General features: G+C 43.9%; 1 protein-coding gene across 2 annotated transcripts in view; it reads right to left on the bottom strand.

Moving 5' to 3' along the window:
* Positions 1-18,988, bottom strand: part of LOC106569492 (collagen alpha-1(XI) chain) — a 177,051-nt gene that overhangs the window by 76,359 nt on the left and 81,704 nt on the right. For both annotated transcript variants that reach the window (XR_006758848.1, XM_045694502.1), the window contains exons 13-23: positions 17,510-17,593; positions 13,010-13,066; positions 11,567-11,620; positions 9,991-10,044; positions 9,349-9,402; positions 8,841-8,894; positions 6,827-6,880; positions 6,684-6,728; positions 3,864-3,917; positions 3,321-3,365; positions 218-271 (exon numbers count right to left, since the gene is read on the bottom strand). Coding sequence is in view for 1 of the 2 variants with exons in the window: in XM_045694502.1 (XP_045550458.1) it covers positions 218-271; positions 3,321-3,365; positions 3,864-3,917; positions 6,684-6,728; positions 6,827-6,880; positions 8,841-8,894; positions 9,349-9,402; positions 9,991-10,044; positions 11,567-11,620; positions 13,010-13,066; positions 17,510-17,593 (609 nt within the window). In the remaining variant the exon portion in view is untranslated. The remainder of the gene's footprint in view (positions 1-217; positions 272-3,320; positions 3,366-3,863; positions 3,918-6,683; positions 6,729-6,826; positions 6,881-8,840; positions 8,895-9,348; positions 9,403-9,990; positions 10,045-11,566; positions 11,621-13,009; positions 13,067-17,509; positions 17,594-18,988) is intronic.

Raw genomic sequence — 18,988 nt, 5'->3', positions numbered from 1 at the left:
CTGTGGTTCTGCCTTTTAATGAGAGAACATCATGGTGGTAGAGGATATCACACAGATATCACACATTTGATGAACGAGGGATAGAAAGAGAGAGAGAGAGCGAGAGCGAGAGAGAGTGAGAGAGATAGAGAGAGATAGTGAAAAGTGAAAAAGAGAAAGAAAAAAAGGAGAAAGAAAAATTAATCAAATGTACTGCTACTGGTCTGTTGCTACTTACTTGTGATCCAGGGATCCCCTGCTGTCCTGCAGGCCCCGACTCTCCTTGTGGGCCCTAATGGAACAGAGAGAGAGACAAGATTAGATTCACTACACCTTAGTAGAACAGAGAGAGAGATCAGATAAGACTGAGAGACTAGATCAGATTCTCTATAGTCAACACTCCACCTGAGTTGAACAGAGAGACTAGATCAGATGCTCTATAGTCAACACTCCACCTGAGTTGAACAGAGAGACTAGATCAGATTCTCTATAGTCAACATTCAACGTGAATAGAACTAAACTATAATTCTCTATAACGCTCTATAACTCTCTATAACTCTCTATAGAGCTCTATAACTCTCTATAACGCTCTATAACGCTCTATAATGCTCTATAACGCTCTATAATGCTCTAGAACTCTCTATAACTCTCTATAAAAGCTATACAACTCTCTATAACGCTCTATAACTCTGTATAATGCTCTATAATGCTCTATAACGCTCTATAGCTCTCTATAACGCTCTATAACTCTCTATAACACTATAACTCTCTATATTGCTCTATAACTCTATACTGCTCTATAGCTCTCTATAACACTCTATAACGCTCTATAACGCTCTATAATGCTCTATAACTCTCTATAACACTCTAACTCTCTATAAAAACTATACAACTCTCTATAACGCTGTATAACTTTGTATAATGCTCTATAATGCTCTATAACGCTCTATAGCTCTCTATAACGCTCTATAACTCTCTATAACACTATAACTCTCTATATTGCTCTATTACTCTCTATACCGCTCTATAGCTCTCTATAACACTCTATAATGCTCTATAACTCTCTATATCTCTCTATAGCGCTCTATAACGCTCTATACCTCTATAATGCTCTATAACGCTCTATAACCTATAACGCTCTATACCTCTATAATGCTCTATACCGCTCTATAACCTATAACGCTCTATAACTCTCTATAACTCTCTATAATGCTCTATAATGCTCTACAACTCTCTACAACTCTCTTCAATGCTCTACAACTCTCTATAACACTCTATAACTCTATAACTCTCTTCCTACAGAATAATAGATGCCAGTCTCAAGCTGTTGCATTTATCACAAGACGATTCCACTAGTTTTCACTAAAAGTGTATTTATGCTGTTTGTTTCACTGCATGGAACAAAATGTTGTTGTGTCCCTGGCATTGGCAACTTCCTGATACCAGGTTTGATTCAGTGGCGCTGAAGATCTAAGACTTGAACTGATTTGACTTTTTGTATTCTGAGAGTCAGTGTTGTGAAACAGCGTCCTCTCCAAACAAAGGCTGTAGAGCAAGAGTCATCTGGGAACGACTCAGGAATAATAGAGCTGCCTTGAGACTGTGTTAGATCACATCCCTGCTGAGACCATAGCGGAACAAACAATAATAAATATTGATACAGATGAAAGGAGGCCTTTGGGATGTTGTGGGTGTTTGGTATAGGGTGTGTGTACCGCTTTCAATTGTTTGTTAAGACATATTTAGAAAAACACAAGCTGTGTATGTAACGTAACAAAGACCTAATTCAGTGGAGTTCAGTTGCATTGGAGTGACTGAGGGAAGGGGGTTCCATTTACAGTAAACTGAGTCATGGGATACATCCCAAATGACACCCTATTCCCTATGTAGTGCACTACTTTACACCAGAGTCCTATGGAACCCTATTCCCTATGTAGTGCACTACTTTTGACAAGGGCCCATAGTATGTTATGCTTATGGGTTTTCCATAGAAGTGTATTGAGAAATGGTGAAGTGGGCCGCATGTCATGTGATCCTGGTAGACTGGGGAGAGGTCCTAAATAGCACCCTAAACCCTGTATAGTGCAGAAGTTGTGCACTATATAGTGAATAGGAAGGCATTTTAAACTGCAGACCCCTGATGAGTCACTAGTCTGTCGTCTGACCTCTGTCCTCCACTGCTGCCAGGTCAAAGGTTACAGGCGACCAATCACAAGCTGGGAGGAATATGACCTGACCCTCTGGCTAAAACCACATGGCTACTGGACTGAAGGGTAAGGTGGAGAGCCACGGTGGACGCTCCCAATGGACCCACGTGGTTTCAGTCAAGTCAGTCAGGTCAGTCAAGTCAGTCAGATCAGTCAAGTTAGTCAGGTCAGTCAAGACAGTCAGGTCAGTCAGGTCAGTCTGGTCAGTCAAGTTAGTCAGGTCAGTCAGGTCAGTCAGGTCAGTCAAGACAGTCAAGTTAGTCAGGTCAGTCAAGTTAGTCAGGTCAGTCAGGTCAGTCAAGACAGTCAGGTCAGTCAGATCAGTCAGGTCAGTCAGATCAGTCAGGTCAGTCAAGACAGTCACGTTAGTCAGGTCAGTCAAGACAGTCAAGTTAGTCAAGTTAGTCAGGTCAGTCAAGTTAGTCAGGTCAGTCAAGACAGTCAGGTCAGTCAGGTCAGTCAAGACAGTCAAGTTAGTCAGGTCAGTCAAGACAGTCAAGTTAGTCAAGTTAGTCAGGTCAGTCTAGTTAGTCAAGTTAGTCAGGTCAGTCAAGTTAGTCAGGTCAGTCAGGTCAGTCAGGTCAGTCAGGTCAGTCAGGTCAGTCAGATAAGACAGTCAGGTCAGTCAAGTCAGTCAAGTCAGTCAGGTCAGTCAAGTTAGTCAGGTCAGTCAGGTCAGTCAGGTCAGTCAAGTCAGTCAGGTCAGTCAGGTCAGTCAAGTTAGTCAGGTCAGTTAGGTCAGTCAGGTCAGTCAGGTCAGTCAAGTTAGTCAGGTCAGTCAGGTCAGTCAGGTCAGTCAAGTCAGTCAGGTCAGTCAGGTCAGTCAAGTTAGTCAGGTCAGTTAGGTCAGTCAGGTCAGTCAGGTCAGTCAAGTTAGTCAGGTCAGTCAGGTCAGTCAGGTCAGTCAAGTCAGTCAGGTCAGTCAGGTCAGTCAGGTCAGACAAGTCAGTCAGGTCAGTCAGGTCAGTCAGGTCAATGAATTGAAGTGGTGCTGCTCTAGACTGGAATGCGAGGCCCTGTTTTTGGTGTATTCACTTTCCCTCCAATGATCTGTAGTGACAGGATAGTTGTGTGGCAGAGGACTGAGCGATATATCTAGTGATGTTACAGGTATAACCAGATATACTTTCTTACCTGGTTTCCTTTGGGACCAGCTTGGCCATCCAGTCCAGCGAGACCCTGTGAACAACATTTCATTCATTATTAATACATGAAGTATACTTTTGCATCAGTAATGGTATGCAGTAGTATTGCAGTATTATAGAGGTACTGGTACATACACTGTCTGTATGGTTTTGCAGCATAGTAGTAGTATCATGGTAGTATCATGGTAGTATCATTGTAGTACCATGGTAGTATCATGGTAGTATCATGGTAGTATCATCGTAGTACCATGGTAGTATCATAGTAGTATCATGGTAGTATCATGGTAGTATCATGGTAGTAACATGGTAGTATCATAGTAGTACCATAGTAGTATCATAGTAGTATCATGGTAGTATCATGGTAGTATCATAGTAGTATCATGGTAGTATCATGGTAGTATCATGGTAGTATCATAGTAGTATCATGGTAGTATCATGGTAGTATCATGTAGTATCATGGTAGTATCATGGTATTATCATGGTAGTATCATAGTAGTATCATGGTAGTATTGTTGAGGTACTGTATACATACACGCTGTCCACCAGTCCCAGGTGATCCCCTAGGGCCAAGCAGACCTCTAGGTCCCTGTATGATAGAAAGATATAAAGTAAGACAAAAACACATACAAAAACATGACATGTTGTTTAACTGACCCAGTATCTGACCCAGTATGTGACCCAGTAACCGACCCAGTAACTTACAGTACTCGTACTAGTCTTTGTGATATGAGTGTGTGTACATTCAGGCCACTGTATGAGTATGGAAAGCTACAGTGCTTACACTAGACTCTGTCATCGAAAGATGTGTTTTAATGTCAGAGTAAGATGGTAGCCTACTCACTCAGGTACTATGAGATAGCGGTGGTGTTAGTAAAACGTAGCGTTGTCTACCAAAGCCTAGCTAAATTGGAGAAACACTGACCTCATGTGGACAAATGTGGTAACTAAAGGAACTCAACAGTTGGACGGGAGGATAAATCTAGTTCAGCTTTCCGTTTGTTCTTTCTTTTCGGACATTTGTGTGTGAGAAAAATAATATAAAAAAAATATATCTGGTTACCAAAATGGGTACACAGGGATGGAGAAACAGCGATGCAGGACAAGTAGACCAAACACTAACCAACCATTTCTCCTGTTACCTCTCTGCTATGGTCCTCGGGGTTCCCCAAACTCGGCGCTCGTGACCCCAATAGGGTGAACGCTTTTGTTTTTGACTTAGCACTACACAGCTGATTCAAATACTCAACTTATTCATCAAGCGTTGATCATTTGAATGAGCTGTGTAGTGTTACGACAGTGGTCCTGAGGATCCTCTGGTGGTCCTGAGGATCCGAGTTTGGGAAACGCTGGTCCATATGAACCCAGTCAGCAGGAGAATGTGTCCATGGAGACATCCCAAATAGCACCGTATCCCCTACATAGTGCACTACGTTTGACCAGAGCCCATAGGAAATAGGCAGCCATTTGGGATGCAGCACAATACATTTCTCAGAGGTAACGTGAGAAGAGCTGTCCACCAGTCCCGAGCTACTTCTCAAGCTGTGTATTTTCTGTGAGGAGATGTAAGCCACTCCCACTCCGTTTGTCTCACTCCTCTCACCAAGGACACCATTTGTTATGTGATGGACATAACAGGCAGGAATGCCATTATGTCTTCAGGAGAGAGGGGGAGGGTGGAAGAAAGAAGGATGGGAGAGGAGAAGGGAGGGGTAGGGAGAGGAGAAAAGGGGAGGGGAGGGGAGAGGAGAAGAGGGGAAGGGTAGGGAGAGGAGAAGAGGGGAAGGGTAGGGAGAGGAGAAGAGGGGAAGGGTAGGGAGAAGAGAAGTGGGTTAGGGAGAGGAGAAGAGGGGAAGGGTAGGGAGAGGAGAAGAGGGGAAGGGTAAGGAGAGGAGAAAAGGGGAGAGGAGGGGAGAGGAGAAGAGGGGAAGGGTAGGGAGAGGAGAAGAGGGGAAGGGTAGGGAGAGGAGAAGAGGGGAAGGGTAGGGAGAAGAGAAGTGGGTTAGGGAGAGGAGAAGAGGGGAAGGGTAGGGAGAGGAGAAGAGGGGAGGGGTAGGGAGAAGAGAAGTGGGTTAGGGAGAGGAGAAGAGGGGAGGGGTAGGGAGAGGAGAAGAAGGGAGGGTAGGGAGATGAGGAGAGGGGAGGGGTAGGGAGAGGAGAAGAGGGGAAGGGTAAGGAGAGGAGAAAAGGGGAGAGGAGGGGAGAGGAGAAGAGGGGGAAGGGTAGGGAGAGGAGAAGAGGGGAAGGGTAGGGAGAGGAGAAGAGGGGAAGGGTAGGGAGAGGAGAAGAGGGGAGGGGTAGGGAGAAGAGAAGTGGGTTAGGGAGAGGAGAAGAGGGGAGGGGTAGGGAGAGGAGAAGAAGGGAGGGTAGGGAGAGGAGAAGAGGGGAAGGGTAGGGAGAGGAGAAGAAGGGAGGGTAGGGAGATGAGGAGAGGGGAGGGGAAGGGAGAAGAGAAGTGGGTTAGGGAGAGGAGAAGAGGGGAGGGGTAGGGAGAGGAGAAGAAGGGAGGGTAGGGAGATGAGGAGAGGGGAGGGGTAGGGAGAGGAGAAGAGGGGAGGGGAAGGGAGAGAATAAGATGGGAGGGGAGGGGAGAGGAGAAGAGGGGAGGGGTAGGGAGAGGAGAAGAGGGGAGGGGTAGGGAGAGGAGAAGAAGGGAGGGTAGGGAGATGAGGAGAGGGGAGGGGTAGGGAGAGGAGAAGAGGGGAGGGGAAGGGAGAGAATAAGATGGGAGGGGAGGGGAGAGGAGAAGAGGGGAGGGGTAGGGAGAGGAGAAGTAGGGAGGGGAGGGCAAGGGAGAGGAGAAGATGGGAGGGGAGGGGTAGGAGAGGAGAGGAGGGGAAGGGAGGGGAAGGGAGAGGAGAAGATGGGAGAGGAGGGGAGAAGAGAAGTGGGTTAGGGAGAGGAGGGGAGGGGAAGGGAGAAGAGAAGTGGGTTAGGGAGAGGAGACGAGGGGAAGGGTAGGGAGAGGAGAAGAGGGGAGGGAGAGGAGAGGAGAGGAGGGGAGGGGAGAGGAGGATTGTGGAAAAGAGTGTTGAGAGGAAAGTGAAAGGAGAGAAGGGTGGGGTTGTAATGGGCGTAGAGGGTAGGATGCAGGTAAGGAGTGCATGTGTGTGTGTTGGAGTGTGTGTATGTTGGGGCATGTGTGTGTGTGTTGGAGTGTGTCTGTGTATGTTGGAGCGTGTGTGTATGTTGGAGCGTGTGTGTGTTGGGGTGAAGGAGACCAGGCCGTTAAGGTGAGGTAATCTTCAACCTCTGGGCCACTGTGTTCCTTGGACCTGTTTGAATCATGATTCTCTGTTGCACAAGTCTATTACCGCCTGACATTGGCATTACATTGGCATTATAAAAGGCTTACGCTCTCTCCTGCCAGACCACGTTGTCCGATCTCACCGTCCTCGCCCTGTGGAGAACAAACAGAACAGAAGACTGGGTTATTGAGAGAAAAGAGGAACAGAGTTGACAGACAGCATCATTGGAGATGTAGTTTGGGGTACTCACTCTCTGGCCATCCTCTCCTGGAGCACCTGGAGAGCCGGTGGAACCCAGCTCACCCTGCGGAGAGAGAGAGAGAGAGAGAGAGAGAGACAGACAGAGACAGAGAGAGAAATATGGAAGGAAGGAAGGAAGAAAGGAAGGAAGGAAGGAAGGAAGGAAGGAAGGAAGGAAGGAAGGAAGGAAGGAAGGAAGGAAGGAAGGAAGGAAGGAAGGAAATAGAGGGGACAGGAAGGGAGATGGAGATAGGAGGGAATAGAAGACAGGAAGGGAGATGGAGATAGGAGGGAATAGAAGACAGGAAGGGAGATGGAGATAGGAGGGAATAGAAGACAGGAAGGGAGATGGAGATAGGAGGGAATAGAAGACAGGATGGGGGATGGAGATACGAGGGAATAGAAGACAGGAAGGGAGATGGAGATAGGAGGGAATAGAAGACAGGAAGGGAGATGGAGATAGGAGGGAATAGAAGACAGGAAGGGGGATGGAGATAGGAGAGAATAGAAGACAGGAAGGGAGATAGAGATAGGAGGGAATAGAAGACAGGAAGGGAGATGGAGATAGGAGGGAATAGAAGACAGGAAGGGAGATGGAGATAGGAGGGAATAGAAGACAGGAAGGGAGATGGAGATAGGAGGGAATAGAAGACAGGAAGGGAGATGGAGATAGGAGGGAATAGAAGACAGGAAGGGAGATGGAGATAGGAGGGAATAGAAGACAGGATGGGAGATGGAGATAGGAGGGAATAGAAGACAGGAAGGGGGATGGAGATAGGAGAGAATAGAAGACAGGAAGGGAGATAGAGATAGGAGGGAATAGAAGACAGGATGGGGGATGGAGATAGGAGAGAATAGAAGACAGGAAGGGAGATAGAGATAGGAGGGAATAGAAGACAGGAAGGGAGATGGAGATAGGAGAGAATAGAAGACAGGAAGGGAGATAGAGATAGGAGGGAATAGAAGACAGGAAGGGGGATGGAGATAGGAGAGAATAGAAGACAGGAAGGGAGATAGAGATAGGAGGGAATAGAAGACAGGATGGGGGATGGAGATAGGAGAGAATAGAAGACAGGAAGGGAGATAGAGATAGGAGGGAAAAGAAGACAAGGAGAGAAATAAAAACAGAAAGAGCATGCGGAAAAAAAGAGTAAATAGAAAGAGAAAGAAAGATAGAAAGAAGTGAAAGAAAAGAGAAGTAAAGGTTTTTATTAAAAAACTTGGCTGCCACTGTTGGAATGGACTATTATAGTTTCCACTAGTTATATAGCTTAACTCTTAAGGTCTATAAGAGGCCTTGTCTTTACTCTGTCTGCTCTGTCATGATGTAGTACAGGATTAGGGTTAGCAGGCCAGAGATCAGTCCTGTGTCTGGAAATACAGTCTCTATCTGATCTCTGCAGCTTTATTTCTAGACGGAGCCCGAATTCCACAAACTCAGCACTGTTGTACTAAGGAGTTTCTCTTCTACCAAAGGCCAGTTCAAAGTGTGTGTGTGTGTGTGTGTGTGTGTGTGTGTGTGTGTGTGTGTGTGTGTGTGTGAGGGACCTCTAAAGGCCAGTTCATAGTGAATCAGCCTGGTCTGGAGATAGGTGGATCCTCCCCCACTATAATTGAGTGAATGTCATAACGAGCTTCTAATGTCTGTCAACACTGGAGCGGTGGAAGTAGACTACAGAACTGAGGTACACACACACACACACACACACACACACACACACACACACACACACACACACACACACACACACACACACACACACACAGACACAGACAGCTAGAAAGGAGAAGTTGACTAAAGTGCACATCGGCCCTCTCTCTACTATGACTAGAAGGTATCCTGTCACTGCACTGAACAGACACTGCAATTAATGCCCAGTAATGAGTGAGTCTTGGGTTTCACAGATTGATAGCTTGTTGGCCCATCAATAAACAGCATGCTGATTGGTAGACTTTAGCTCAACAGGTTCACAAGCTCATCACACTGCATGGTTCACCGAACCACCGTTCGTTTTAACACCTACCCTGTGTCCCTTCTCTCCGGGGAGACCTGGTAACCCGTCGAATCCTCGGTCCCCCTGTACAGGTCACAGACAGAACAACAACAACAGGAGAGATCAGCATCACATCACATTACCCAATGTCAGTAGACACATTTACAGTAGATAAAGACTGAATATAGTACTGAATATAGTACTACATAATGATATGTTTAATTGTTATTGTTTAGAGATTGAAGATAGTACTTCATAATGATATGTTTAATAGTTATTGTTTAGAGACTGAATATAGTACTTCATAATGATATGTTTAATAGTTAAAGTTTAGAGACTGAATATAGTACTGAATATAGTACTACATAATGATATGTTTAATAGTTATTGTTTAGAGACTGAATATAGTACTTCATAATGATATGTTTAATAGTTAAAGTTTAGAGACTGAATATAGTACTACATAATGATATGTTTAATAGTTATTGTTTAGAGACTATATATGTTGTTGGATACCTGCAGCAGTGGTTGTACATACCTTGCCCCCCGACTCTCCTGGCATACCCCTGGAACCATCAGCTCCATTACGTCCCTGTGGGAAACACACCCGAGGTCATACCAGAGGTCATACCAGAGGTCATACCCGAGGTCATACCAGAGGTCATACCAGAGGTCATACCAGAGGTCATACCAGAGGTCACACCCGAGGTCATACCAGAGGTCATACCACAGGTCATACCAGAGGTCAGTACGCATCACATTTTCTAAATAAATGAGGTATAAATGGATGAATATGTATTAATACAGGACATTATTATAGTTCTTGTAGTCTTGAAAGAGTAGGTGTATCCAAACTTTTGACTGGTACTGTATATGACATTATTATAGTTGTTGTAGTCTGTGAATCAAAAGAGGTAATTGGGTTCATCTGAGTCTAGAGAAAGACACACACACACGCACACACACACACACACACACACACACACACACACACACACACACACACACACACACACACACACACACACACACACACACACACACACACACCACACAGTCTGCTGAAAATGAGTGTGCTTCAAACCATTGACAGGCCTTAGCTGGATCCCCACAATGCGTGGAGAAACACTAACACACAGTACTGACACAGCAAATCAAATGAATTCTAATCTTATCTTACCCTCTTTCCTGCCTTCCCAGGTGGGCCTGTTGGACCCTGCAGACCTCTGGGACCCTACAGAGAGAGAGAGAGAAAGAGAGTTAGAGAGAGAGGGGGGAGAGAGAGTTACAGAGAGAGAGGGGGGGAGAGAGAGAGAAAGAGAGTTAGAGAGAGAGAGTGTGTGTGAGTGAGAGAGAGAGAGAGGGGAGAGAGAGAGATGGGAGAGAGATAGAGAGAGACAAGAGAGAGAGCATGAGAAAACAAAAAGATAATTACTTAACACATTGGAAAGGATCAACAAAAAAACAGAGCAAACTAGAATGCTATTTGGCCCTAAACAGAAAGTACACAGTGGCAGAATACCTGACCACTGTGACTGACCAAAACTTAAGGAAAGCTTTGACTATGTACAGACTCAGTGAGCATAGCCTTGCTATTGAGAAAGACCGTCGTAGGCAGACCTGGCTCTCAAGAGAAGACAGGCTATGTGCACACTGCCCACAAAATGAGGTGTAAACTGAGCTGCACTTCCTAACCTCCTGCCAAATGTATGACCATATTAGAGACACATATTTCCCTCAGATTACACAGACACACATAGAATTCAACAACAAAACCAATTTTGATAAACTCCCATATCTACTGGGTGAAATACCACAGTGTGCCATAACAACAAAAATATTTGTGACATGTTGCCACAAGAAAAGGGCAATCAGTGAAGAACAAACACAATTGTAAATACAACCCATAATAATGTTTATTTATTTCCCCTTTTGTACTTTAACTATTTGCACATAATGACGTTTGAAATGTCTTTATTCTTTTGGAAGTGTAATGTTTATTGTTCATTTTTGTATTGTTTATTTCACTTTTGTTTATTATCTATTTCACTTGCTTTGGCAATGTTAACATATGTTTCACATGCCAATAAAGCCCCTTGAATTGAAAGAGAGAGCGAGAGAGAAAGATAGAGAGAGAGATGGGGAGAGAGAGTGAGAGAGCGAGAGATAAAGAGAGAGGGGAGAGAGAGAGGAGAGAAAGAGAGAGAGAGATGAGAAAGAGAGAGAGAGGAGAGAGAGAGAAGAGAAAGAGAGAGAGAGCGAGAAGAGAAAGAGAGAGAGAGAGAGAGAGAGGAGAAAGAAATTGACTGTATGACTTGTGTTAATTCACTATAGAGACATCGGTCTAGTATCTAGTGTACAGGCGGTCTAGTGTACAGGCAGTCTAGTGTACAGGTGTACACTAGACTAGTGTACAGGCGGTCTAGTGTACAGGCGGTCTAGGGTACAGGCAGTCTAGTGTACAGGCAGTCTAGTGTACAGGCGGTCTAGGTTTAAACCTAGTATGCTTCACACTCCTAGAAAAAAGGGTTCCAAAAGGGTTCTTCGGGTATCCCCATAGGATAACCCTTTTTGGTTCCAGGTAGAACCCTTTTTGGTTCCAGGTAGAACCCTTTTTGGTTCTAGGTGGAACACTTTCGGAACACAAAAGGGTTCTTCAAAGGGTTCTCCAATGAGGACACTCGAAGAACCCTTTGAGGTTCTAGACAGAAACTATATTCTAAGAGCGTGGTGGAGGCAGTAAACATGATTCTTACCTGAGGTCCGTTGTCTCCTCCGTCTCCCTTCTGTCCGTTAGCTCCTGGTCCACCCTGAGAACACATTGCAATACTTTAAAAGGACAGTCCATAATATGTTCAATAGTGTTCAATGGTCAAACAAGTGGCAGGTATTTTTGCTCCTATCGTTCATTACGATTAGTAGTTTTAAATGAAATCAGTTTGTTAATACGGGTGATTTTTAATGGGACAATTGATGACTACAACCATTAAACAAGTAGTCGTAGTTTAAAGGATCATTTAAAAAAATAAAAACTGTGGTGCAGATTGTTATATACTTATTGTTCTATTTATCGTTTTTCAAATCAATTCAGGCAATTTATCAAAATGTATAGCGATATGTCTGTAACGCCCAGCTCTACTGTATTAATCTATAAATATCTAGGCCAAAAATGGCAACCAGGCTATAGACAACATGACAAATATTGTAAGAAACTATAGACCTCTCAGAATGATGCTCTCAGACACATGCCCTCCCTCCTCAGTAAAGACTCTTAGACACATGCCCTCCCTCCTCAGTAAAGACTCTTAGACACATGCCCTCCCTCCTGAGTAAAGACTCTCAGACACATTCCCTCCCTCCTCAGTAAAGACTCTCAGACACATGCCCTCCCTCCTCAGTAAAGAACATTGACAAATATGAGAAAAGTATTATTTTGGTGGAATATGTGTGATGTGCAGTGGGGAGGAAGACATCAGGGGTATCAGAAAAACACCTGCTGACAAGAGAGCTCTGTTCTGCTCTGTTCTGCTCTGTTCTGTTCTGTTCTGTTCTGCTCTGCTCTGCTCTGTTCTGTTCTGCTCTGTTCTGTTCTGTTATGTTCTGTTCTGTTCTGTTCTGCTCTGCTCTGCTCTGCTCTGTTCTGCTCTGCTCTGCTCTGCTCTGCTCTGTTCTGTTCTGCTCTGTTCTGTTCTGTTCTGTTATGTTCTGTTCTGCTCTGCTCTGCTCTGTTCTGCTCTGCTCTGCTCTGTTCTGTTCTGCTCTGTTCTGTTCTGTTATGTTCTGTTCTGTTCTGCTCTGCTCTGCTCTGCTCTGTTCTGCTCTGCTCTGCTCTGTTCTGTTCTTCTCTGTTCTGTTCTGCTCTGCTCTGCTCTGTTCTGTTCTGTTCTGCTCTGCTCTGTTCTGCTCTGCTCTGTTCTGCTCTATTCTGTTCTGCTCTGCTCTGTTCTGCTCTGTGCTGTTCTGCTCTGTTCTGTTCTGCTCTGTTCTGTTCTGTTCTGCTCTGCTCTGTTCTGCTCTGTTATGCTCTGCTCTGTTCAGCCTGTCATCAATACCCTAGTGACTATGTATGGGGGAATATAATTAACAAAAATAATGGCTGGATGGAAATAACAAATTATGTGTGTTTGTGTGTGTCTGTGCTGTGCTTTTGGCACACGTGTTTGTGTGCATACATGTGTGTGTGTGTGTGTCTGACTTACCGCAGGCCCAGACCTTCCTGACATTCCCATTGGCCCAGGGGTGCCCCTCATGGTGAGCTGTGATTGGAAAGAGAGCTTATCATAAACAACCAGGGTACAGCATTGACGTTCAAAATACAAGAAATCTATGCATCAGAATTAACTCTATAGGGTCCAGTCAGCAGTATTAACTCTATAGGGTCTAGTCAGCAGAATTAACTCTATAGGGTCCAGTCAGCAGTATTAACTCTATAGGGTCCAGTCAGCAGTATTAACTCTATAGGGTCCAGTCAGCAGTATTAACTCTATAGGGTCCAGTCAGCAGTATTAACTCTATAGGGTCCAGTCAGCAGTATTAACTCTATAGGGTCTAGTCAGCAGTATTAACTCTATAGGGTCTAGTCAGCAGTATTAACTCTATAGGGTCCAGTCAGCAGTATTAACTCTATAGGGTCTAGTCAGCAGTATTAACTCTATAGCGTCTAGTCAGCAGTATTAACTCTATAGGGTCTAGTCAGCAGTATTAACTCTATAGGGTCTAGTCAGCAGTATTAACTCTATAGGGTCTAGTCAGCAGTATTAACTCTATAGGGTCCAGTCAGCAGTATTAACTCTATAGGGTCTAGTCAGCAGTATTAACTCTATAGGGTCTAGTCGGCAGTATTAACTCTATAGGGTCTAGTCAGCAGTATTAACTCTATAGGGTCCAGTCAGCAGTATTAACTCTATAGGGTCTAGTCAGCAGTATTAACTCTATAGGGTCCAGTCAGCAGTATTAACTCTATAGGGTCTAGTCAGCAGTATTAACTCTATAGGGTCTAGTCAGCAGTATTAACTCTATAGGGTCTAGTCAGCAGTATTAACTCTATAGGGTCCAGTCAGCAGTATTAACTCTATAGGGTCCAGTCAGCAGTATTAACTCTATAGGGTCCAGTCAGCAGTATTAACTCTATAGGGTCTAGTCAGCAGTATTAACTCTATAGGGTCTAGTCAGCAGTATTAACTCTATAGGGTCCAGTCAGCAGTATTAACTCTATAGGGTCTAGTTGGCAGTATTAACTCTATAGGGTCTAGTCAGCAGTATTAACTCTATAGGGTCCAGTCAGCAGTATTAACTCTATAGGGTCCAGTCAGCAGTATTAACTCTATAGGGTCTAGTCAGCAGTATTAACTCTATAGGGTCTAGTTGGCAGTATTAACTCTATAGGGTCCAGTCGGCAGTATTAACTCTATAGGGTCTAGTCAGCAGTATTAACTCTATAGGGTCCAGTCAGCAGTATTAACTCTATAGGGTCTAGTCAGCAGTATTAACTCTATAGGGTCTAGTCAGCAGTATTAACTCTATAGGGTCTAGTCAGCAGTATTAACTCTATAGGGTCCAGTCAGCAGTATTAACTCTATAGGGTCCAGTCAGCAGTATTAACTCTATAGGGTCCAGTCAGCAGTATTAACTCTATAGGGTCCAGTCAGCAGTATTAACTCTATAGGGTCTAGTCAGCAGTATTAACTCTATAGGGTCCAGTCAGCAGTATTAACTCTATAGGGTCTAGTCAGCAGTATTAACTCTATAGGGTCTAGTCAGCAGTATTAACTCTATAGGGTCCAGTCAGCAGTATTAACTCTATAGGGTCCAGTCAGCAGTATTAACTCTATAGGGTCTAGTCAGCAGTATTAACTCTATAGGGTCTAGTTGGCAGTATTAACTCTATAGGGTCCAGTCGGCAGTATTAACTCTATAGGGTCTAGTCAGCAGTATTAACTCTATAGGGTCCAGTCAGCAGTATTAACTCTATAGGGTCTAGTCAGCAGTATTAACTCTATAGGGTCTAGTCAGCAGTATTAACTCTATAGGGTCTAGTCAGCAGTATTAACTCTATAGGGTCCAGTCAGCAGTATTAACTCTATAGGGTCCAGTCAGCAGTATTAACTCTATAGGGTCCAGTCAGCAGTATTAACTCTATAGGGTCCAGTCAGCAGTATTAACTCTATAGGGTCTAGTCAGCAGTATTAACTCTATAGGGTCTAGTCAGCAGTATTAACTCTATAGGGTCCAGTCAGCAGTATTAACTCTATAGGGTCTAGTCGGCAGTATTAACTCTATAGGGTCTAGTCAGCAGTATTAACTCTATAGGGTCCAGTCAGCAGTATTAACTCTATAGGGTCTAGTTGGCAGTATTAACTCTATAGGGTCTAGTCAGCAGTATTAACTCTATAGGGTCCAGTCAGCAGTATTAACTCTATAGGGTCCAGTCAGCAGTATTAACTCTATAGGGTCTAGTCAGCAGTATTAACTCTATAGGGTCTAGTCAGCAGTATTAACTCTATAGGGTCCAGTCAGCAGTATTAACTCTATAGGGTCTAGTCAGCAGTATTAACTCTATAGGGTCCAGTCAGCAGTATTAACTCTATAGGGTCTAGTCAGCAGTATTAACTCTATAGGGTCTAGTCAGCAGTATTAACTCTATAGGGTCTAGTCAGCAGTATTAACTCTATAGGGTCCAGTCAGCAGTATTAACTCTATAGGGTCCAGTCAGCAGTATTAACTCTATAGGGTCCAGTCAGCAGTATTAACTCTATAGGGTCTAGTCAGCAGTATTAACTCTATAGGGTCTAGTCAGCAGTATTAACTCTATAGGGTCTAGTCAGCAGTATTAACTCTATAGGGTCTAGTCAGCAGTATTAACTCTATAGGGTCTAGTCGGCAGTATTAACTCTATAGGGTCCAGTCAGCAGTATTAACTCTATAGGGTCTAGTCAGCAGTATTAACTCTATAGGGTCTAGTCAGCAGTATTAACTCTATAGGGTCCAGTCAGCAGTATTAACTCTATAGGGTCCAGTCAGCAGTATTAACTCTATAGGGTCCAGTCAGCAGTATTAACTCTATAGGGTCTAGTCAGCAGTATTAACTCTATAGGGTCTAGTCAGCAGTATTAACTCTATAGGGTCCAGTCAGCAGTATTAACTCTATAGGGTCTAGTCAGCAGTATTAACTCTATAGGGTCTAGTCAGCAGTATTAACTCTATAGGGTCCAGTCAGCAGTATTAACTCTATAGGGTCTAGTCAGCAGTATTAACTCTATAGGGTCCAGTCAGCAGTATTAACTCTATAGGGTCTAGTCAGCAGTATTAACTCTATAGGGTCTAGTCAGCAGTATTAACTCTATAGGGTCTAGTCAGCAGTATTAACTCTATAGGGTCTAGTCAGCAGTATTAACTCTATAGGGTCCAGTCAGCAGTATTAACTCTATAGGGTCCAGTCAGCTCTATAGGGTCCAGTCAGCAGTATTAACTCTATAGGGTCCAGTCAGCAGTATTAACTCTATAGGGTCTAGTTGGCAGTATTAACTCTATAGGGTCCAGTCAGCAGTATTAACTCTATAGGGTCCAGTCAGCAGTATTAACTCTATAGGGTCCAGTCAGCAGTATTAACTCTATAGGGTCTAGTCAGCAGTATTAACTCTATAGGGTCCAGTCAGCAGTATTAACTCTATAGGGTCCAGTCAGCAGTATTAACTCTATAGGGTCTAGTCAGCAGTATTAACTCTATAGGGTCCAGTCAGCAGTATTAACTCTATAGGGTCTAGTCAGCAGTATTAACTCTATAGGGTCTAGTCAGCAGTATTAACTCTATAGGGTCTAGTCAGCAGTATTAACTCTATAGGGTCCAGTCAGCAGTATTAACTCTATAGGGTCCAGTCAGCTCTATAGGGTCCAGTCAGCAGTATTAACTCTATAGGGTCCAGTCAGCAGTATTAACTCTATAGGGTCTAGTCGGCAGTATTAACTCTATAGGGTCTAGTCAGCAGTATTAACTCTATAGGGTCTAGTCAGCAGTATTAACTCTATAGGGTCCAGTCAGCAGTATTAACTCTATAGGGTCTAGTCAGCAGTATTAACTCTATAGGGTCCAGTCAGCAGTATTAACTCTATAGGGTCCAGTCAGCAGTATTAACTCTATAGGGTCTAGTTGGCAGTATTAACTCTATAGGGTCTAGTTGGCAGTATTAACTCTATAGGGTCCAGTCAGCAGTATTAACTCTATAGGGTCCAGTCAGCAGTATTAACTCTATAGGGTCCAGTCAGCAGTATTAACTCTATAGGGTCTAGTCAGCAGTATTAACTCTACAGGGTCTAGTTGGCAGTATTAACTCTATAGGGTCTAGTCAGCAGTATTAACTCTATAGGGTCCAGTCAGCAGTATTAACTCTATAGGGTCTAGTCAGCAGTATTAACTCTATAGGGTCCAGTCAGCAGTATTAACTCTATAGGGTCTAGTCAGCAGTATTAACTCTATAGGGTCTAGTCAGCAGTATTAACTCTATAGGGTCTAGTTGGCAGTATTAACTCTATAGGGTCTAGTCAGCAGTATTAACTCTATAGGGTCTAGTTGGCAGCATTACCACCCAGGATAACTAGTTCCTGCTATTGTTAGGCAGAATTGGGTGGAACACATGTTTTAAATATTTGAAATATTTGAGGTGCACTTGATTGAACTTGTCTGGCATGCAGAGTGTATTTACCCTGGCTTGGGAAAGGATAGCCTGGGCTTGGGCCTCCTGAGCTGAGACCACTGGTCCTTTATGTGCCTCTCCACCAGCACGGAACTGTCAGTAACAACACAAGATACACATGTAAATCAACAAATACAACTCCTGACCATATCTTTTAATTCAATTTGTGTCACTGTGTGACGCAGACCTGATATATCCAACAAGGCTACTTAGCTGCAGCCATGTGTTCAGTCCATAGAGATAGATAGAGAATTCTAGTGACCAAAAGCCCATTTTAATCTGGGCAGCACCATTGAGGACTTTTACAATTTTGAAGTAGTCAACTGGGTGGGACTTCCTATGGGTTAAGGAAGGATCCCATAATTCCATGCAGGTCATCAGCAGGGATCATCCAGTGAATTATATTCGTTAGTAAACATTCCATAACTGCAGGTTGCAGCAAATCGCCAACCTTCTCTTTATACCTGTTCAAACAACACACTCTAGATGGCAGTATGAACCCTTTCAGTTTGTTTACTAAAATTGACTACTTCAAAATGGAGATGGCCTCAATGGCACTGCCTGTGCACTCAGACGCCATTATAGGACAGACACAACTTTGTGATCTCTATACATCTTTATGGTTCAGAAGAATGGGTAAACCTGTCACTGGGATCCAACATGGATGCTGAGCTGCAGGCCTGTAGTATATGTAAACCTGTCACTGGGATCTAACATGGATGCTGAGCTGCAGGCCTGTAGTATATGTAAACCTGTCACTGGGATCCAACATGGATGCTGAGTTGCAGGCCTGTAGTATGGGTTAACCTGTCATATGGTATGGGCAGACATAAGCTATGCATAACGATTATACACAATTGCATTTTACCAATGGCAATTTGAATGCACAGAGATACCGTGACGAGATCCTGGAGCCCATTGTCGTGCCATTCATCCGCCGCCATCAGTTAACGTTTCAGCGTGATAAAGCACAGCCTCATGTCGCAAAGGATCTGTACAGAATTCTTGGAAGCTGAAAATGTCCCAGTTCTTCCATGGCCTGCGTACTCACCAGACATGTCACTCATTTAGTATGTTTGGGATTTTCTGGATAGATGTGTACGACAGCGTGTTCCAATTCCCACCAATATCCAGTAACTTTGCACAGCCATTGAAAAGGAGTGGGACAAAATTCCACGGCCACAATCAACAGCCTGATCAACTCTATGTGAAGGAGATGCGTCGTGCTGCATGAGGAAAATGGTGGTCACACCAGATACTGATTGGTTTTCTGATCCAAGTCCCTACCTTTTTTTTTTTTTAAAGGTATCTGTGACCAACATCTGTATTCCCAGTTATGTGAAATCCATAGAGTAGGACCTAATTAATTTATTTTAATTGAATTATTTCCTTATATGAACTGTAACTCAGTAAAATCTTTGAAAATTCTTGCATGTTGGGTTAATATTTTTTGTTCAGTGTAAAATTGCCCCTTTAGATACAAGTAGA

Source organism: Salmo salar, chromosome ssa14 (genome assembly GCF_905237065.1).
Source record: "Salmo salar chromosome ssa14, Ssal_v3.1, whole genome shotgun sequence".
Lineage (NCBI taxonomy): Eukaryota > Metazoa > Chordata > Actinopteri > Salmoniformes > Salmonidae > Salmo > Salmo salar.
Note: the sequence above shows the minus strand (reverse complement) of the source record. Positions and strands in the feature narration are given on the sequence as shown.